Source organism: Canis lupus, chromosome 6 (genome assembly GCF_048164855.1).
Source record: "Canis lupus baileyi chromosome 6, mCanLup2.hap1, whole genome shotgun sequence".
NCBI classification, from domain to species: domain Eukaryota; kingdom Metazoa; phylum Chordata; class Mammalia; order Carnivora; family Canidae; genus Canis; species Canis lupus.
The window spans coordinates 77,296,609-77,316,381 of NC_132843.1; the positions used below are offsets into that span (position 1 = coordinate 77,296,609).

The 19,773-nt window shown below is 36.8% G+C and overlaps 1 protein-coding gene across 5 annotated transcripts in view; it reads left to right on the top strand.

The window, feature by feature from the left end:
• Positions 1-18,979, top strand: part of PTPRC (protein tyrosine phosphatase receptor type C) — a 126,553-nt gene extending 107,574 nt beyond the window's left edge. For all 5 annotated transcript variants that reach the window (XM_072831315.1, XM_072831316.1, XM_072831318.1 and 2 more), the window contains 11 exons: positions 573-698; positions 3,150-3,307; positions 3,515-3,650; positions 5,568-5,717; positions 9,651-9,741; positions 11,003-11,136; positions 12,282-12,416; positions 14,226-14,348; positions 14,571-14,746; positions 16,259-16,394; positions 17,890-18,979. In XM_072831315.1, coding sequence (XP_072687416.1) covers positions 573-698; positions 3,150-3,307; positions 3,515-3,650; positions 5,568-5,717; positions 9,651-9,741; positions 11,003-11,136; positions 12,282-12,416; positions 14,226-14,348; positions 14,571-14,746; positions 16,259-16,394; positions 17,890-18,168 — 1,644 coding nt within the window. In that variant the 3' untranslated portion in view covers positions 18,169-18,979. The remainder of the gene's footprint in view (positions 1-572; positions 699-3,149; positions 3,308-3,514; positions 3,651-5,567; positions 5,718-9,650; positions 9,742-11,002; positions 11,137-12,281; positions 12,417-14,225; positions 14,349-14,570; positions 14,747-16,258; positions 16,395-17,889) is intronic.
• Positions 18,980-19,773: the final 794 nt, after the last annotated feature.

Genomic DNA, 19,773 nt, shown 5'->3' on the forward strand with positions numbered 1-19,773 from the left:
ACCTGTAGAAAAATAAAATGTGTAATACCGAAAGAGATGTATACAGGAATACAGTTTAAGTGTTTCTGCTTACTTGCTGGACTTACATTTGATTCCTATTTCTTTGCAGTATTGTGGTAAGAGTGGTGCATCTCAGTGAGGTGATTTCACAAGGACTTGTGAAAACTTAAAACTGTCCTTGGGGATATAGGTGGTAATTTATGTAATAGAACTTTAGGAAGAGTGAAAGCCTCCCCATCTTCCAGCCTGAAATCAACTGCATGCAATCACATCATTTCTACTGACAACCCAGCACATCCCCTTTAAATATGCAGCTAAGCCTGGCAAGATCATCCTTTTACTAGGTTTACTAGGTAGTATGAAGAAATCTTTCAGGACACATTAATGGGAAATGGAATACCTTTCAAGCATCACAGCTTCAGGTGTACATGTGCTGAAAGGAGAATACACCAATGGTTTGAGACTTTCAGATGGATGACTTTTGTTGTTTTGTTTTTAAAAGAATTTTAACAAGCAAATTTGTTTAAATAACTAGCAAATTTGTAAAATTCTTAATGTTTTCTAAAATACAGAACAAGTGTGCAGAATACTGGCCATCAATGGAAGAGGGCACACGGGCTTTTGGAGATGTCATTGTAAAGATCACCGAGCACAAAAGATGCCCAGATTATATCATTCAGAAGTTGAACATTACAAATGTGAGTTTATTACATGACATTTATTTCCATATGGGTTGTCTAAAAACACAATTATGGAAGTAAGTGTAATATGAGAAATTATAATATATTTAAGAAAAAATATATTTAACAGCCTACGGGAGGAGGATTTGCATTGGAACAATAACATGGGCCAACGGGGTCAAGTTAAACCTAGTCAAATCTACTGGTATCAAAAGTATTTGTAGAAGCCCCTGAGTGGCTCAGTCAGTTAAGCATCCAACTCTTGATTTTGGCTCAAGTTATAGTCTCAGGGTTGGACCTGCTTAAGATTCTCTCTTCCTCTTTTCCCCATCCCACTCTGTCTCTCAAAAAACAAATATATATATGTAAAATGCTGTGACTCTTGATGTATAAACATCTCATTAATTATATTGACTAAATGATTGAATTATTGAATGAATGGTACAATGGCTCTTTTCTCATTGGTCTGTTATCATTACGGAAAGAATATTTATACAAATGGCACAATTGGAGAGCTCTTTCTGTCTATAGGTCCTTTCCCCTGTGCTTTAATAAAACCACCTTCTTGCACACACAAAAAAACCCAAAACCAAATGCCAAAATTAAAGACTGTAAGAAATACAAAGTTCTAATTATGTAGTAAAGATAAAATGTTTAGTTCAGAAAAGAAAACTGTCAATATAACCTTAGATAATAGTTAAAATAGAGGTCCTCACGCATGTTATTGGATTTTTAAAAATTTTTTGGGGGGGATTTTTAAAAATTTTTTAAATTTACTTTTAAATTTATTTTTTAAGTAGGCTTCACTCCCAGCATGGAGTCCAATGTGGGGTTTGAGTTCACAACCCTGAGGTCAAGACCTGAGCTGATATTAAGAGTCAGACACTTGGGGCGCCTGGGTGGCTCAGTGGTTGAGCATCTGCCTTTGGCTCAGGTCGTGCCCTAGGGTCCTGGGATTGAGTCTCACATCAGCCTCCCCACAGGGAGCCTGCTTCTCCCTCTGCCTATGTTTCTGCCTCTCTTTCTTTGTCTCTCATGAATAAATGAATAAAATCTTAGGAAAAAAAAAAAGAGTGGGACACTTAACTGACTGAGCCAGCCAGGCACTTCCTGGGATTCCATGTTTATGAAAAGTTCTATAATAGGCAAATTTTTTTTTTTTAAATTTTTTTTTATTTATTTATGATAGTCACAGAGAGAGAGAGAGAGAGAGAGAGAGAGAGAGAGGCAGAGACACAGGCAGAGGGAGAAGCAGGCTCCATGCACCGGGAGCCTGACGTGGGATTCGATCCCGGGTCTCCAGGATCGCGCCCTGGGCCAAAGGCAGGCGCTAAACCACTGCGCCACCCAGGGATCCCTATAATAGGCAAATTTATGGAGACAGAACATTGATTAGGATTGCTTGGAACTGTTGGAGGTGAAGCAGGAGGAGGGATGACTACTAATCAGTAAGTTTCTTTTGGGAGATAATGAAAATGTCCTGTAGTTCATGGTGAGGATTTTACAACTCTGGGAATATAATAAAAAATGCTATACTTTAAATGAATACATTTTATGGTATGTGAATATATCTTAAAGTGGTTTAAAGATGCAAAAAAAATATCCCTACCAATTGTACATTTCTTCCAAGGCCTTCTAAGGCTCCCATGGCATTAGGCCCCCAGAGGGCTGTGAGACAATGAATCTACCACCAATAGTTCATGGTAAAATACATGGTGGACTTGAGGCATGAGATCTCCAGGCCACATATATGGGTCCTATTTAGAGCTGGCTGCATTGATTGGTCTCATTATTATTCTTAATTATATTCCTATCAGAAAATTAAAACCAACCAAGTTTTGTTGTTTCTTCTGGTATCTAAATGTAGATGGTTCTTCTTCGTACCAGGTCAAAGAATTCATCTTGTAGTGGTTACTTTGACGTTGGAGCAAATATGAGCTGTAGTCTGGGGCTGACCTTCCTCAGGTGTCTCTCCACAGTTTGAGCTGACATTTCTAAATATAGGACGGCCTAAGAAATATAGCATTAACCAAACAATTTATCGGACTTTCTTCACATGAAGAAAATTAGCTGGCCTACCAAGTGGAAGTATTTCAAACAGCTGTGAGAATGGCCTTTACTTTATGTCTTTTTCCACCCACCTACATCTCCATTTTTTGGTGTGTGTGTATTTGTTTTTGTTGTTTGTTTTCGGTGTGGCGGCATGAAAGTTCCTAGCAGCTTCAGCTAACTTGTCATACCTTACTTACCTTACCAATAAGTTATTGCTCACTGGTTCATGCATGCCAACCTTGCATGACATCTCAGCTACCAGTTATTAATTGGAAAGGAAAATGCAATCATGGCTGAAAAAGTTGCATGAGGAGTTTTGGGCCCTGATGTTCTCTTTTACTTAATTTATGTCAGGTAGTCTGCCCTGAAAAAAAGAAAAGGAAAAAAATCTCACAGAAAATATTATCTCTTGCCTAGAAAAAAGAGAAGGCCACCGGAAGAGAGGTGACTCACATTCAGTTCACCAGCTGGCCAGACCATGGGGTGCCTGAAGATCCTCACCTGCTTCTGAAGCTGCGGAGGAGAGTGAACGCTTTCAGCAACTTCTTCAGTGGCCCCATTGTGGTGCACTGCAGGTAAGGGAACTCCCACAGCAGGCACCAGGGCTATTCCAGTCCTTCCTCTGGGGCTGTTAGGGACATCTTTCCCTTTGACAATTGCTCTTTTGGAAAACAGTTTGCGAGGAGAAACTTATATTCTTTCCTCTGCTTCTGCCCTTGTCAGCTTTTCTACTCATTTCCCTACCACGATCATGCCTTCACTTTGTTTGTTTGTTTTGCCAGTGCTGGTGTGGGACGCACAGGCACCTATATTGGAATTGATGCCATGCTAGAAGGCCTGGAAGCGGAAAACAAAGTAGATGTTTATGGTTATGTTGTCAAGCTAAGGCGACAGAGATGCTTGATGGTCCAAGTGGAGGTATGTGCTAGCCTTCAGTTACTATTCTCCCCTTTGATAAAAGGGTGGGTGGGAATGGTCATCTTAAAAGAAATCTAAATTCTTCTCAACTTTAAACAGTGGGTGAAATGGTTTTATTTTCATTTCCTGAAAACTCAATCAACTGATAGGCACCAATCATAGTCAGAAGCATTTTGCATGTGGCTAAATGTGGCCATAGAGGAAGGATGATTCTAAAATATATAAACAAATAAACACATAAATAAATAATAAAATACCATTTAAGTGTGTCAGAAAGGAAAAATAAATAAATAAAAAACCAAAAACTGATTTGGCAGCAGCTCATTAAATTAAAACGAAGGAGACAGAATAGTATAGTGATTAAGAGCCTGGATTTTGGAACTCGGCTTACAAAGTTCATATCTCACTTTTTGTTCTTAACACTGTCTATTCTTTCACACATTTTTAATGTTTCTGTGCTTCAGTTTAGTCATCTATAAGCTGGAAACAATGATCTATTTACCCTACAGAGTTATGATGAGAAGGAAAGTATGTAGGAAAGTATGTAGGCAAGTCCCTGGCACATGTATGTAGTCAGTAATTGTTTGTGATGGTTATTATTGAAAATGACTGCATTCAAGCCAGCAATTTCACATGTATGTTTATATCCAAGAGAAGCACTTGGAAATGTGCACAACTAGAAACATGTGCAAGAATGTTCTTTGAATTCAGCACTGATAGAATAGAGGAGAAGGAGAAGAAGAGGAAGAGGAAGAAGAAGAAGAAGAAGAAGAAGAAGAAGAAGAAGAAGAAGAAGATGGAGGAGGAGGAGGAGAAGGAGAAGGAGAAGAAGAAGAAAGAAGAAGAAGAAGAAGAAAGAAGAAGAAGAAGAAGAAGAAGAAGAAGAAGAAGAAGAAGAAGAAGAAGAAGAAGAAGAAGGGAAGGAAGAAAGAAAGAAGGAAGAACAAGAAAAAGAAAAAGAAAGGAAGGAAGGATGGAAGGAAGGAGTATCTTTATTCATATCTCAGGGAGAAAAGGCAAAAAAATGTGGACATATGGACTCCATACAATGTATGCTCTGCTGCAGTTGAAAGGAATAATCTTGGTCTGTATCTATCTATGTGGTTAGATGCTCAGCTGTAAACCATGAGTGAATAAAATCACTGAATAAAACATATAAGATACAATTTATGGAATTTTAAGGAAGCACACAAAAATGTACAGTGTTTAGAGATACATAGATATTAGTGCAGAAGTATAAAAAAAATTCAACCAGGAGAAAGAAAAAAAGAAAAATTACTTCCTGTGGAAAAAGTAAATGGGGCAAAAGAATACAAAGTCAGGGAACTGGAGCTAGTGGTTAAAGAGGCTTGAGCTTTATCAGAAATATGTCATTTATTTAAAAATATTGGATTCAAATGTGATAAAAAAAAAGTTAGAAGCCGTTAAATGTAGATTTGGCATATTGTGGGTTTTTTTGATAAATTCCTCTATTTTAAAAGATTCTAAAAGACTCTTTTTAAAAATGTGTTCTATGGAATTTTAACGTGCATTCTTTTCTTCTTAGGTCCAGTGTGAAATTTGTTATAGTTTTATATGTCAGTGACTTGACTTAGTTGCTCAATAATAGTCACTGAAGGAAGTAACAGACAATGCTTTCTAATTTTTAGAAATAAAATAAAAGGCATTATATAGTAGATATTTAATCTTTTTAGCAAGCTATTTTTTCCTGGAAAAATATCTGATATGGAATTTGCTCACATTCCAGAGAACTGTGAGAGCCAAATTCCATAATATTCAAATGTCACATGTATCAGTTTTCTTTTGCATACATTGTATCAATATGGGCAAAATTATGGAGATGCATAATTTATTAAATGTGATTTATAGAACTGTAAATTATCAGTTAATTATCCACATTTTTCTTTGAAATTGTAGGCCCAGTATATCTTGATCCATCAAGCCTTGGTGGAATACAACCAATTTGGGGAGACAGAAGTGAGTTTGTCTGAATTACACCCATATCTATTGAACATGAAGAAAAGAGACCCGCCCAGTGAGCCATCTCCACTAGAGGCCGAATTCCAGGTAATAATAGCGATAGCAATAATGATAGTTATGGATAGCTTTCATTGAGGGCTGTTTTCTAGCACTGCACTATATGTTTGACATGGTTCTCGAATTTGGGCCTTACCATAACCAACAGAGCACAGATGAGGAAACTAAGACAGAGAGTCTAAGAAAAATACCTGAAAACACACGGCTGTTAAGTAGGAGACTTGTTTTAATCTACAAGCATGTCTTCAGCCCACACTTTTAACCATTCCTCATTAAGCTGGTATATAATAAAGTGTCAAAATAATAGTATATACCCACAAAATTGGTCCGCCAAAGGCAATGTAGCATCTCACCTTTTAAAACGACATCTGGTTTTGGTTTGTAAAGGAAATAATTAGAGGAGTTTATGACTACTTAGGAAGTTTAACTGGCTGAAGCTGGTAGACAGAAACTAAAAGATAAATACATGTGTCCTACCCTATTTATTGGGCCATTACTCTGAAAGCTAGCTTAGGATGTAGTTCGCTCATTCAGAGTTCTTTTAACTATCTCCAAATTAATTGTTCAGTTGTCAAAAAATTTTTTATCATTTTTCTCTTATGATTCCCAGTATACTGAAACTTTCAGTAAACTACCCAACTGGTCAACTTGGAGAGTTTATAAGACCAGGAACATGGTTTTAATCAGATGCAGAATTGTTTAACGTTTTGGTTCAAAGAGAGGATGAAGGGGGGGTGCTGGTGGAGGTGGAGCATACACTAATCACCACGTAGCACAATCCACCCGAAGACCATGGTATCCTGGAGGAACTAGCAGGCTCCCAGAGTAGTCTTGAGTAGAAGGACGTTTAATTGTTGTTTTCTTGTTCTTTTAGCTGACATGTCAACCACATTTCAGTACGCTCACCCTGCTAAACTGCATATACTTAGATACTGTTTGTAAATACTTGTAACTTGAACATTCATATGTAAAGTCACTAAAGAAAAGAGTAAATTCTGTGACTGAACAAATATGACTTGGTACTTGCTCTGTGTCAAGTACAGTTCTGGGCACGAGATTCAAAGTGGTTTGCAGGTAGACATGGTGATAGAGTGTAACCCAGGTCACAGGTACTGACTGTAACTGATAGAAACAGTGAAATTATTCATAAAGGAAGACAGAAAATAAGAGGAGAGATGTAGGTTACTTGGTAGATCTGGTGATAGGAAGTTAAGACAGTTCTCGTCAATTGTCTTTTTTTCTTAAGAGAGTATGTAGCAAAATCATCAGTTAAAAGTTCAAGGGGACAGGAATGAGTAGGGAAAAGAAGAGCTTATGCTTGAGGAAGGGAAAAGTATATGAAACAGTTATATCAACATAGGAAAGCAGTCTCCCTAGACAAAGGTAGTAGATTGCTGGAAATTGTTGCTGGGTCATTTGAAATGTATGGTCATGAATTTAAAGAGAGTCCGTTGGTTTTATTGTTTTCTACAGAAACATTGAAAATAGGGGCTGTGTATACAGATAGTTGAGTTAAACTCATCTAGAATTTCTTAAAGTGACTGAAAGTTGGAGACAGACAAATAGAGGGTGTTTGCACATGAATGATACAGTGGTGGATGATACAGAGAAAACTGGCCAGAGAAGGGCATGGGGTCCATAAGGAAAGTAGTAAGGCCAGTATGTGGAAGGTTTTAATAGAATCCCACCTTGAGAGGCTGAAGATACTAGAATAAAGGAGTAGGGAGAAAAGAGGTAATTTTCAATAATCAGATGGTTGAAATTGTAATTTTTAAATGAATGTTTGAAATGATTCTTACAAAGCTAGATGGAGAAACATGAATGGCAGAAGAGTGGAGGGAAAGGTGATGATAAGAGGTAAAGAAGCTAAGAATGGACCAGAATGTTGCATAGATCATCCTTGTCAATGTTGAAGTAACCAAGAATGATGACAGACAGATCTGGGGAGACAAATTAGGCAAATCTAAAACTAAGTGAAGTGGAGTGATCCAGTAATCCGTACCCGAAGCCTCTAAGAAAAGCCAAAGGAATGTGGCATGATGTTGGGAAAAATCAAAGCAGTTGGGCTTTTTGAAGGAGAAATGAATAGAAACGGTTTACATGTAGAAACAGCACATTGGATGTGATATATATGGGATATAAGTGGGGAATTCAGTGTTTTTTAAAAAGAGCTACTGTTGCATTTTTGGTGGTGCTCCCAAGGGACACTCAGGTTTTACCTGGTGTGCAGGCCCCCATTCCCACCCTTCCTCTTCCTCTTCCTCCTCCCCCTCCCCCAAGAAATAATAGGTGAAGGGACCTGTTGGGAGATAAGCATTAAGATGGATAGCAGTTTGCTGCTGACAGACCCTGAGTACCAGAGACTGGTGAGATGTAAGAGACTGAGTTGCATTTGAGGAGGACCATCTAGGTAATTATTCAGTAATAGAGCTCTAGCAAATACAATGCATTGGGGCTGAGACTTGTTGCAGGGACTGAGGTGTGAAAAACCATTTGTGTCTTAAATGAAGGTAAGCCTTTGGCTTTATCTATAATACTGGGTATTGGTGGGAGGACAGGGGCCACTGGGTGACCATTTTGACAAGCAAAAAGTGTGATGCCTTCCAAGGCAGTCAGCCTTCATGCAGTTCATTGGGGTGAGTTCAAGTGGCCTGGTATTCCATGATGAGGTCTTCATTCACTCGGTGACACAGCAATGCATGGGGTTTGAAACAGGATGCCATGATTAGTTTGAAAGAGCGCACCATGTTAAAAGATACATATATAGACCACACATACATCCATATGCACGTATGTTTGTGCGTGTATAAAATCCTACTAAACTATATATGATGCAGTCTTTTGGTTTAGATTATTCATCCGCATGACAAATATTTATTTAAGGACCAATGGGAAGACAGGGCTGTAGGCAGAGAGATCGTCCAGAGGAAATGACATTCACGCTGATAGCTCAAAGGCAAGTAGATGTTAGCAGAGCGACAATAAGGGAAAAGGGTGGGCACAGGACACACGGAGTGAACGGACAACTCAGCCTCTTCCCAGAGTTGAGGAGGTCGTGTGGCTGAGGTGGAAGGGGACCATCAAAGGGTGAGGCTGGCCTGACCATCAAGAATGCACCCGTAAAGACTGCTGAGGAGCCTCTGTGGGACTCTGTTTGTTTTTTGTTTTTGTTTTTTTTTTTATTTTTAGAAATTTATTTTTTATTGTGTTCAATTTGCCAACATATAGAATAACACCCAAGGCTCATCCCGTCAAGTGTCCACCTCAGTGCCTGTACAGTCACCCCCACCCCCCGCCCACCTCCCCTTCCACCACCCTTAGTTTGTTTCCCAGAGTTAGGATTAGAGCAGGTGAGATTGAAGATCAAGAGGCCAGTTAAGAAACTGTTGATGTTGTCAAGTGAGAAATGAACGTGGGACGTACCAAGTAGAGGGAAAAGCCAGAGGATCTGAGAACCTCACCAGCAGAAATGAGAAGTCTTGCTGACTGATTAGCTACTGTAAATGGGAGGGAAAGCAGTAGGGAAGGCATAAACCAATGAAGTATCAATTATTGGAAGCATGAGACAAGCCTTCTGTATCTGGAGAGTTTATTACTCATCATTTACAATGATGTACCGCTGCAATATGGATAATCATCACCATCTGTACAGTGCTTCAACTTGTACAAGAACAAACCATACTGTTTTGTTCTCCAGCAGCTCTTAAGTAGGAAACCTATTTTGTTATAAAATTGGATGCATTGAGTCCAAACTTGCCAATTCAAAAATATTAAATGCCTGAAAAAAAATAAAAGGAAAAATTCAGAGGCAAACTTAAAAATTATGAACTATAAGGAATGCATACAAATTTCACAAACCTTAATGACATACTTTTCTTTAGGGAACATCTTTGGCCACAGTAATAAACAAAACCACTACTCACATCTTAACAATGGTGTTCCATTCTATTTTCTCACTCTCAGAGACTTCCTTCATATAGGAGCTGGAGGACACAGCATGTTGGAAATCAAGAACAAAATAAAAGCAAAAACAGGAATTCTTACATCATTCCATGTATGTAGAGTATTTTATGTTATTTTTTTTGGTATCAGATAAAATTAAACTCTTTTTCAGGTTTGTTTAATGTAAGATGTGCACACACAAATGATTTTGAAGCAAGTTTTCAACATTGGGTTGACAGTAAAAAATAACTGTCTATTTAAATTTAATTATAGCAAACACTTTGCACCCCAAACCTTTACAATAGACTTTGGAGGATAAACTGAATCCAGTATTTTCCTTCTACCAGTTATTTTAGAAATGGGCTGTCAGAAAGACATAACCTCTGAAGCTGAGAGGAAAAAGGCCAAGTCTTCTTTACTAGTTCTCTCTCATCTTTAGCTAATTTCAGGTATTTGCTTCAGGGGAATTGCCAATAGCAAACATTACTTCCTTTTTTTTCCTTTCTGTTTTCTTTTTATCCCTTCCTCCTATCTGGGAGATTAACCGTAGATAAAAAGTACCCTGTAAACTGTTAATCATCAAGTTTAGTAGATCAACAAAAGTACAATTTCAATACTTGAATTCTGTTACCTAAGAATATTACAGGACTATATCTGGTACAACTTTAATTTTATTCATTTGCATAAACTAAAATTAGCATGGAGAAAATATAACCCACGCTAATCAACTAGACAACCAAATACATCATATTAAAGATTGGTTGACCTAGTTAATTTCTGAAGTCCTTATAAATATGCGTTCAAAATCTGGAATTGATGGTGATGTAGCTAATCAGATCACTTGATCAGGATATTATAGACTAAAGAAATAGAAAAACAGTGAGAAATTATGGACTAAATAATTTTTTTGATCAAATAATAAATCAACTGAGATACCGTTTTAACTAAGGTTGTTAATTTGCTGTTAGTGGGATATAATAGAGAAATTAGATTTTTTACCTAAGCTATGTATTTTTAAAATTTTATATATGTATTTTTAAACATATCTAACAGAATGATGATATTTCATGGAAAATGAAAGTAGGTGTGTCAAAGATTGAGTGATCATATGGAATATTATGATATCTATTTGTTGTTTAACATGGTGTTTTATCCCATTTTTTTTCTAGGAACTTTTTTGAAAGCTTCTTTTTCTTAGATTTCTTTTTTATAATTTGTTTATCAATATGAACTGAATTTTATGTAGGGTCTCATTTCATGTACATCAGTACATTTGCATAATGCAATCTGTCACTTCTTTAATTTCACATGACAATCAAGCAGAGATTTGAATTTTTTTAAAGAAAGACTTACTACTAATTTATCTTACATAGATGACTTTAACAGAGTGCCACTAAAACATGAACTGGAGATGAGCAAAGAGAGTGAGCATGATTCAGATGAATCTTCTGATGATGACAGTGACTCAGAGGAAACAAGTAGATACATCAATGCGTCTTTTGTTATGGTAGGTACTTAAATTTCCAAAGCCCAAGATCTAACCCTTTAAAAAATGTATTTTGAAATACATTGTAAAAAAAATCTATATTTTTATGGCCATTCATTAAGTGATTTTCTAAAAGAATGATGAGCTTGGCCATAACTATATATTGATTGATACAAAAGTTTCAATTTTATTTTAATTTATTTATTCATGAGAGACACAGAAAGAGAGAGAGGCAGAGACAGAGGCAGAGGGAGAGGCAGGCTCCTCACAGGGAGCCCGATGTGGGACTCGATCCCAGGACCTGGGATCATGACCTGAGCTGAAGGTAGATACTCAACCACTGAGCCACTCAGGTGTCCCTCAATTTTTAATACTATATTTTAACTTACTGAAAGACTTAAAGATATTAAAACTTAATGTGTTGATATGAAATAAGACAATGCTTATTAGTTACAATTGATGGACCAATAGGACTCTTCATACGAATTTGAAAAATAATACAATTTGAGAAAATACAAGTATTTGAAAATGTTTATACTTACTCAGATACACAAATTGTAGGCAAGTAAGAATTTGCATATTTGCATAGCTAAAAAATTTCATTCAGATTATCTAAATTATTAGATGAGTCTGTGTCACATAACCTTTTTTCTTTTTTTAGTAAATAGAATTCTAACAAGGAAAAATACTTTTTGCATATATACCAAGTTGGATTTATTTTCCAAATTTTTCTAAAACACACTTATAGAATATTAGTTTATATCTAAGTTATCAAAACAAATAAATAAATAAATAAATAAATAAAGTTATCATAAGACTGTGTAGACATCAACTAGATACATGATGAGGATCAAATAATTATGTATTTTTTTTACAACCACATTTACTTTTTTTAGTTCTTTTTGGAAAAAAAAACTTGTTTTGTTAAGATGTTCTAAACTTGACTTCATATTATTAGCTAAGTATTATCATTAATGAAATAAGATATTAATTAAATAAATATAGACATCATACTGTTTCTTGGGCCTAAGGATCTTAGGGTTTTTATGTAACAACATTGATATCAAATTAAGTGACGATATTTTCAAATGGTTATTTTAAGAATCCATTGCTCTCTCATCAGTGAGCGAGAGTAAAAGAATCTTTTTCTCCCTCTCTTTTTAAAGAGTTACTGGAAACCTGAAGTGATGATTGCTGCTCAGGGACCCCTAAAAGAGACCATTGGTGACTTTTGGCAGATGATATTCCAAAGAAAAGTCAAAGTCATTGTTATGCTGACACAGCTGAAGGATGGAGACCAGGTTTGTGTCTTTAAGAATATTTTTTTTTTTTTTGTCTTTCTGTCATAAAATATCATTCTCTATTCTCGGATGACTTGCTTGATTGCTCTACCCTAGGATTTTTGACCCTTCTGTCACAAAGTTGCCTTTGTTCATTCTTCCCATCTTCCATCCAAGTGTTGGCAGTTGGCATCTCATGTCTGGGTTCTCCTGCCCTCCTTTCTCTGGTCCTACACTCCGTCTGTGGATCGTCTAGTGCACAGCAAGCCCAGCATCACTGCTTGCTACAAACAAGCAACAGACACATTTTCCTTCTATTTTCTTCAAATGAAAACCAAACTCCTCAGTGTGATATTTAAGATCTTCAATAACCAGACCCTCATATATCATTCCATTTTCTTCATTTTTTTAATGTTTTCCATAATTTCTATTCTGGAGAAGCAGATTTCCTGACTGAATCTTGACACCATTTCATTTTCATCACTGAGACTTAATTTAGTGGCATTCCATATGTCTAAATGTGTCCTCTATTCCCATTTTGATCCTTTTCTTCTAGCTAAATAGAACTCCTGAAAAATTTATCTACAAAATGCCTTCTTTATGTTCATATAATATTTATAATTATGAAGTTGGAGGTGAACCTAAGATCTCATTTGATCTGCTTAATGTCTGAGCTGTGTATTTGATCTTTTCCTTAATACCTTGAGTTATCAAAATCTCATTGGTAGTAGACGCTCCATAGTTGTGGCACATTATGTGGCATATGTTAAATCCTATTTAATGAATACTCTCATAAACATGCCTTCACCTTCTTTCTTTTCTTTAATTCCCTACCCCTGAACATAGGACCTGTTTTATTTTAGGTTTTCTTTCTCTTTTCTTTTCTTTTCTTTTTTTTTCTTTTTCCTTTTTATTTAAATTTTATTTTATTTTTTTATTTATGATAGTCACAGAGAGAGAGAGAGAGGCAGAGACATAGGCAGAGGGAGAAGCAGGCTCCATGCACCGGGAGCCCGACGTGTGACTCGATCCCGGGTCTCCAGGATCGCGCCCTGGGCCAAAGGCAGGCGCTAAACCGCTGCGCCACCCAGGGATCCCTCTTTTTCCTTTTTAAAAAAGAAATAACATGTTCAGATTTCCGGCATGGAATCCTAGTGATCTTTTCTTTCATCTAAATTGTGAAAGCCAGGTACCAAATGCTGGTTTAGGCAGGAACACTTGTTGCTGTCAGCGGTTGTGAGACTGTAGTTGGTGTAGGACCATTTGCAGAGAGAGAACACATTTTTGTAATTCACTTGCTCTTCAGTCTGACCCTTTACTTAGGTACACAGTCAACTCATATAAAGCTGCTCAGGGTGATGGTCCTCAAGGTACAGAGACAAAACTCCCAAAGATGCTTTCTCAAGGACCACTGGAGGGGCAGTGACACTTGTGATTGCAGTGGTCACGATCAACACCAGCTCAATCTATAAATCTCAAAGAGGTGAAAATAAGGGTATGGAAGGAAGAATCAAATCTCAAAGACCTACACCAGTGGTGACAGAGCCATCTCTGTGGTGTCCTGGCCACTTTGGTTATTCCTCAGTTCCCTTGATTTGCACAAGGAAACACCAGGTACTGTGGAGTGGACGCCCCACATACGTAAGGTAGATTTAGAGTTTTATGGCCAGCTTTCCATTTTAGAAGACAGTTAGTCATTTCCACTTAATAAAATAGAGGGAAAGAGAGAGGGGAGAGAGACAGAGACAGTAAGAGGTGCACTGTATACCTTAAAAGCAAACAGAACACTTGTGTGGAAGTTGTTGAATCTTGAATCTTATTCTTTCTTAGGAAGCCTGTGCTCAGTACTGGGGAGAAGGAAAGCAAACATATGGAGATGTACAAGTTGATATGAAAGAGACCAACAAATCTTCAGCTTATACCCTCCGTGTATTTGAACTGAGACATTCCAAGGTATGTAAATCATTTCAGGAATACCTATTTTTGATCTGGGAATTGATCTTCTAGAGAAACAAATGTAAATTACTCTCTAAAAGCAAAGGAAAATCCACCTGTTTTCAGAATCAAACTTTAAGAGGAGTTAAAAGAAAGTAATTGTGGCCAAAGTGTGACTATCAAATTATTAAATGGACTGAACCTGACTTGAATTCACATTCCCTTCTTTTCTGGTTTTAGAGGAAAGATTCTCGGACTGTGTACCAGTACCAATATAATAACTGGAATGTGGATGAGCTTCCTGCAGAACCCAAAGAACTAATCTCTATGATTCAGGCTCTCAAAGAAAAATCTCCCAAGAATTCCACTGAAGGGAATAAGCATCACAAGAATGTGCCTCTCCTCATTCACTGCAGGTGGGTGGGATTTGATAAGATATTCTCTAAAAATCATCACAATGCTTGACTTCATGGTTTACACTTCCTGTTAAATTCTCTTTATCCTGACCTATAAAATGCATGACCACAGTGAAAGCCTCCTGTGGCGTCACTCTCTCTGTTTCACTCCCACAGCTTAACTATATAGAAATATGAGAGCGGTGATTATGCTACAGTTTTAGTGTTAGTTTATAAGTTTCTTAATGCCAGCGTCACCTCATGTTTGACTCCCAGTGCCTAACATTGAATCTGGAATGTCATGTGTCCTGGGTGAATTAATGAATGAATGGTAGGATGCGTGAACAGATGGATGGATCCCACATTTTATTTATGCTTATGTGCATTGATCCACTCTGTTAGGTACTAACAGAATCCAGAGGAATGAATGCTTTCCTTCGGTAAACATTTCTTAAGTTATGTATTCACCCAAAAGACTTTAATAATACGTATAATTTTTGACCTTATTAGTTTCTGCTCTGTAGGCTCTTAACTTTCCTCTGTGAGAGATGCCTACATATCTACCTTAAATAAGAGATATTGAAAGACGGATGCATAATATAAAATGTTTACATAAAACATATTAAAGTAAGTGCAAAATGAAAAATATAAAGTAAAATGAGAAATGTAAATTTAGCAAGATGCTTTTAGAATTTTTGAGAAAGCTTTGTTATTATTATTACTATTATTAGAATTGCATACACTATTATCAAGTCCTTAGAGATACACTATTTTTCAGCCTTTATCAGCATTTTCAAAGGTGAAAATTTATGCAGAAAGAAAGCTAAAGAAGGCAAGGTTAAGCTTTAAAACTATATGTGTTTCCTAGGATATGGCTGAAAGCCTATTTTATGTCCTTTAACTAAATTTACGTGCCATAAATAAAATCCTGCTAATAACATATTCTCTACATTGAATCTTTATTATAACGTACTTACCTACAGTTAAGTAAATCATTGAATTGTCCTCTTTTTAATGAATAATTCTACTACGTATCATTTTTCTATTGACGCAGAAATCTGGACATTTGTGAAAACACATGAGAGAGGCAGAAGAAAGGAGAAAAAGCAGGCGATCTAGCAATATACAAAATATTGGGTCTAGTATTTCTGGTTTTATTGATTTCTAGGCATGTCTTTATCTTCCCTAAATCTTGACGTCCTCATCTGTCAAATTGGCATTCTGGCACTTGTCCTAGCAACTTCCTTACAACTCCAGATGTAAATTAAAATGCATTATAACCCATAAGGTACTAAACAGAAGAAAACAAAATATTTTTAAAGCCTGAGACAAGTATTTTTTTTAAAACTATAGGATTATTATAGTCTCAAACTGAAAAAGTTTGTCCAAATAATGCTTTTAGCAGAAATGTGTTGCTCTTAAGAGAACACGAAGTGAAGAATGCATTCCATCTCTTTCAGTTTTTATTCTCATATGACTTTCTCCATAAAATGTAGGATTTTTTTCCTTTTAAAACTTTTCTTCCTTTTATAGAGATGGATCTCAGCAAACAGGACTATTTTGTGCTTTGTTAAATCTCTTGGAAAGCGCAGAAACAGAAGAAGTAATAGATGTTTTTCAAGTAGTAAAATCTCTCCGCAGAGCTAGACCAGGAATGGTTCCCACGTTTGTAAGTAGACCTCACAGTTGCTTTTGAAGTGTTTTGCATTCTTATTTTGATGGCTTCTTCTCTCTTTCCTTCCTCTTCCTCTTCTCCAGTCCTCTACTTCTTTTTCTTCCCTTCCATCCACCTTTCTAGTCTTCTTTTCTATCTTCCTTTTCTACATAAGTCACATGAAGTCATTATTAATATAAATAAAAGAACTAATTAGAGCCTGCCAGCAACTTGTTGTGGCAATCCACGGAGAACGTTTCTTCAAACGTCCATGAATTCCCTAATTTCCTCCATCTTCACTCCTGTATTAATGTGTATTGCTATGTAACAAACCACCCCAGAATTAGGGACAGAAAATAAATTATTATAGTTCAATAGTCTATTGGAGCAACTGAATAATTCTGCCAATATCAACTTCAGCCAGTTTGGACCAGGCTTGCTCATAGTTTTGCGGCGGCTGATGTGTCTGCTAGGGTTTGGCTTGTCCAAAATGATCCCTACTACCAACAGATGGTGGCTGCTAGCTTTTAGCTCCGGCAACGGAGGTGGGTAGACACCAGGTCTTTCCTTCTCCAGAAGACTGGCCTAGGTATATTCATATAAAGGCAACCGAGTTCCAAGAAGTAGGCAGCGGTGTGTGAGAATTCTTGAGGTACAGGCTTGGAACTGGCCCAACCTGCCTTCCTCTGCATTTTCCTTATCTAAACAAGTCACAAGGCCAGCTCAGATTCAAGGAATGGGAAAGTTGGCTCCACCTCTCCTTGAAAGGGTCTGCAAAGCCACACTGCAAACAGGTGTGGATACAGAGGATAATGAGCGTGGCATTTTTGTAGTCAAGCTAACATGGATCATCTGTAGAGGGTAGTCTGGAAAGGCATAACTAGTCACCATATCAACCTAACCAGTCACTCAGATCTCTGCAGCATGTAATCGGGCAGGACCTTGAGCTGGCATATAATTGATTTTAAAAGTGCACTGAGTGCCTGTTATGTGCATTTGCCATTAAGAGACTCACTGTTTAGTGTGAGGAAAAGGCAAAGATTTACTAAACAATGTAGTAATCGAAATGACAGAGAGATTATGCGAGGAGCCTGAATGACAGCACCAAATTTAATCTGTGGCTACCCAGATTGGCTTCCAGAAGCAAGTGACTTCTGCTACGATACTTAGATGAAGGATGCATTGGCCTTAACCAAGAAGATAAGCACAAAAAGTGGCCTCATGGGCCATGGAAAGGAGACACCACGTGGTGGTGCGTGAGGGGTATGAACATGCTTGATGTTGCTCCACAGCAAACTTTGAGGACTACCCCACAGTAAGGCCTTTAGAACTGTAAGGGGACTAAGCCATTTAAAATGCTCTTTTGATAACAACATAGAGTAGTTCCTGTTATCCAAGACTTTCAAGTCAACGACTAGTTCTTGCTGCTTTTCACTTGACATAAAAAATCATCACATACACTTTCTTTATCATAATTACATACGCTTTCTTGCTTCTTTCTTTTTACCAGGAGCAATACCAATTCCTCTATGATGTCATTGCTAACACCTATCCTGCCCAGAATGGACAAATAAAGAAAAGCAACAATCAAGATGATAAAGTTGAATTTGCTAACGAATTGGTGGACAAAGCAAAGCAGGATGCTAATTGTGTTAGTTCTCCTGGTGCTCCTGATAAGACCAATGAAGGAAACAAAGAAGATGAAGGTACTAAAGTCACAAGTAGCCCTGAGGAGCCAGAACATTCTGCCAATGGTCCTGCGAGTCCAGGTTTAACTCAAAATGCATAGGAAAAGACATATACAGGACTCAAGCATTGTATTAGGTGTTATTTCTGTTTTTTTAGGAGTAGGAGGACAAAATAGATATACAGTGGATTAATGCAGTACATTGGACCAATATGTGAGAAGCTTCTATTTTACTACTGTAGAAACATATTTAAGACAATTTTGCTAAAAACTTTGTACAGTTTTATGCATATTTTAAAATTTTACCTATCACTTAGCAAAAAAATAACTTCTTTGTAGTCTTTGGGTGTGTGTGTCTGTGTGTGTGTGAGAGACAGAGACAGCAACAGAAAGAGAGAAAGGGGTTGCTTTTAAGTGAATTTAAATGCTTTTGAGAAACCTTGCCCTTTTTTTTGAAGAAAAAATACATTTTATACAGAACATATTAAGTTAGTTTACAGGACCTACTTTTTAAATCATAAATTGTGTGTGGCCTCTAAGGATAAAATGTACATTTCTAGAATGACCTCAAGATGTCCTCCTTGTTCTACTCATATATATCTTATAGTTTACTAGTTTACTTCTAGAAATAGACATAAATGTAGTATGTGTGTGTGTGGTTACTACAAGAAAGTTAACAAAATTAACATTTGGAAATCTTATATTCCATATGTTAACGTTTAGTCCGTATCTTTCAAGCTCATTTAATCTAATTTAAAATTTTCAAGCAAGCTTATCTTGTTAGATTCACACGGTGTTTATAATTTTGCAGCCTGGGTTATCTTCTGTATAATATGTGAAATTCATTGCTTGATACTTTTGACCAAGAATTATGTTTGTTGCAGCTGAATTTAAATAAACATCTTTAAACAAATACCATATATATTAATATTCATAGGCGAAAATAGAATTATGTCAACATACTTGTGTGAAATATTTACATTTGAAACATGATCTAGCTATTTTTATGGAATACAACACTGATATGAGAAATGCAATATTGCACATGCATACTTTTCATGTTAAAATCCATCCTTAACTTTCACTCAAGTGCCTTTACTTTGTTTTTTATCCATTTGATTTTAATTCCAGGATAGTTGATATACAGTGTTATATCAGTTTCAGGTGTACAATGTAGTGATTCAACAATTCCATACATCATCCAGTGCTCATCACAACAGAAATGCATTGGCATTGAATTTCTCAAATGTTTAAACTGCAATAGCTGAATTCTGGAAAAAGCCCAAGGGCCGTAGCTTGGTGAACGGATAAAGAAGATGTGGTATATATACACAATGGAATACTACTCAGCCAAAAAAAAAAAAAAAAAGACTGAAATCTTGCTATTTGCAACAACATGCATAGAGCTAGAGAATATTATGCTAAGGGAAATCAGTCAGAGAAAGACAGATACCACATGTGGAATTTTAGAAATAAAACAAACAAGCAAAGGGAAAAAAAAGAGAGTGAAAGACAGGCCAACCAAGAAACAGACTCAACTATAGAGAACACACTGCTGGTTACCAGTAGGGAGGTGGGTGGGGGATGGGTGAAATAAGGGATGGGGGTTAAGGAGGGCACTTGTTGCGATGAGCACTAGGTGACGTATGGAAGTGAATCACTGTATTGTTACACCTGAAACAAATAAATACTGTATGTTAATTAACT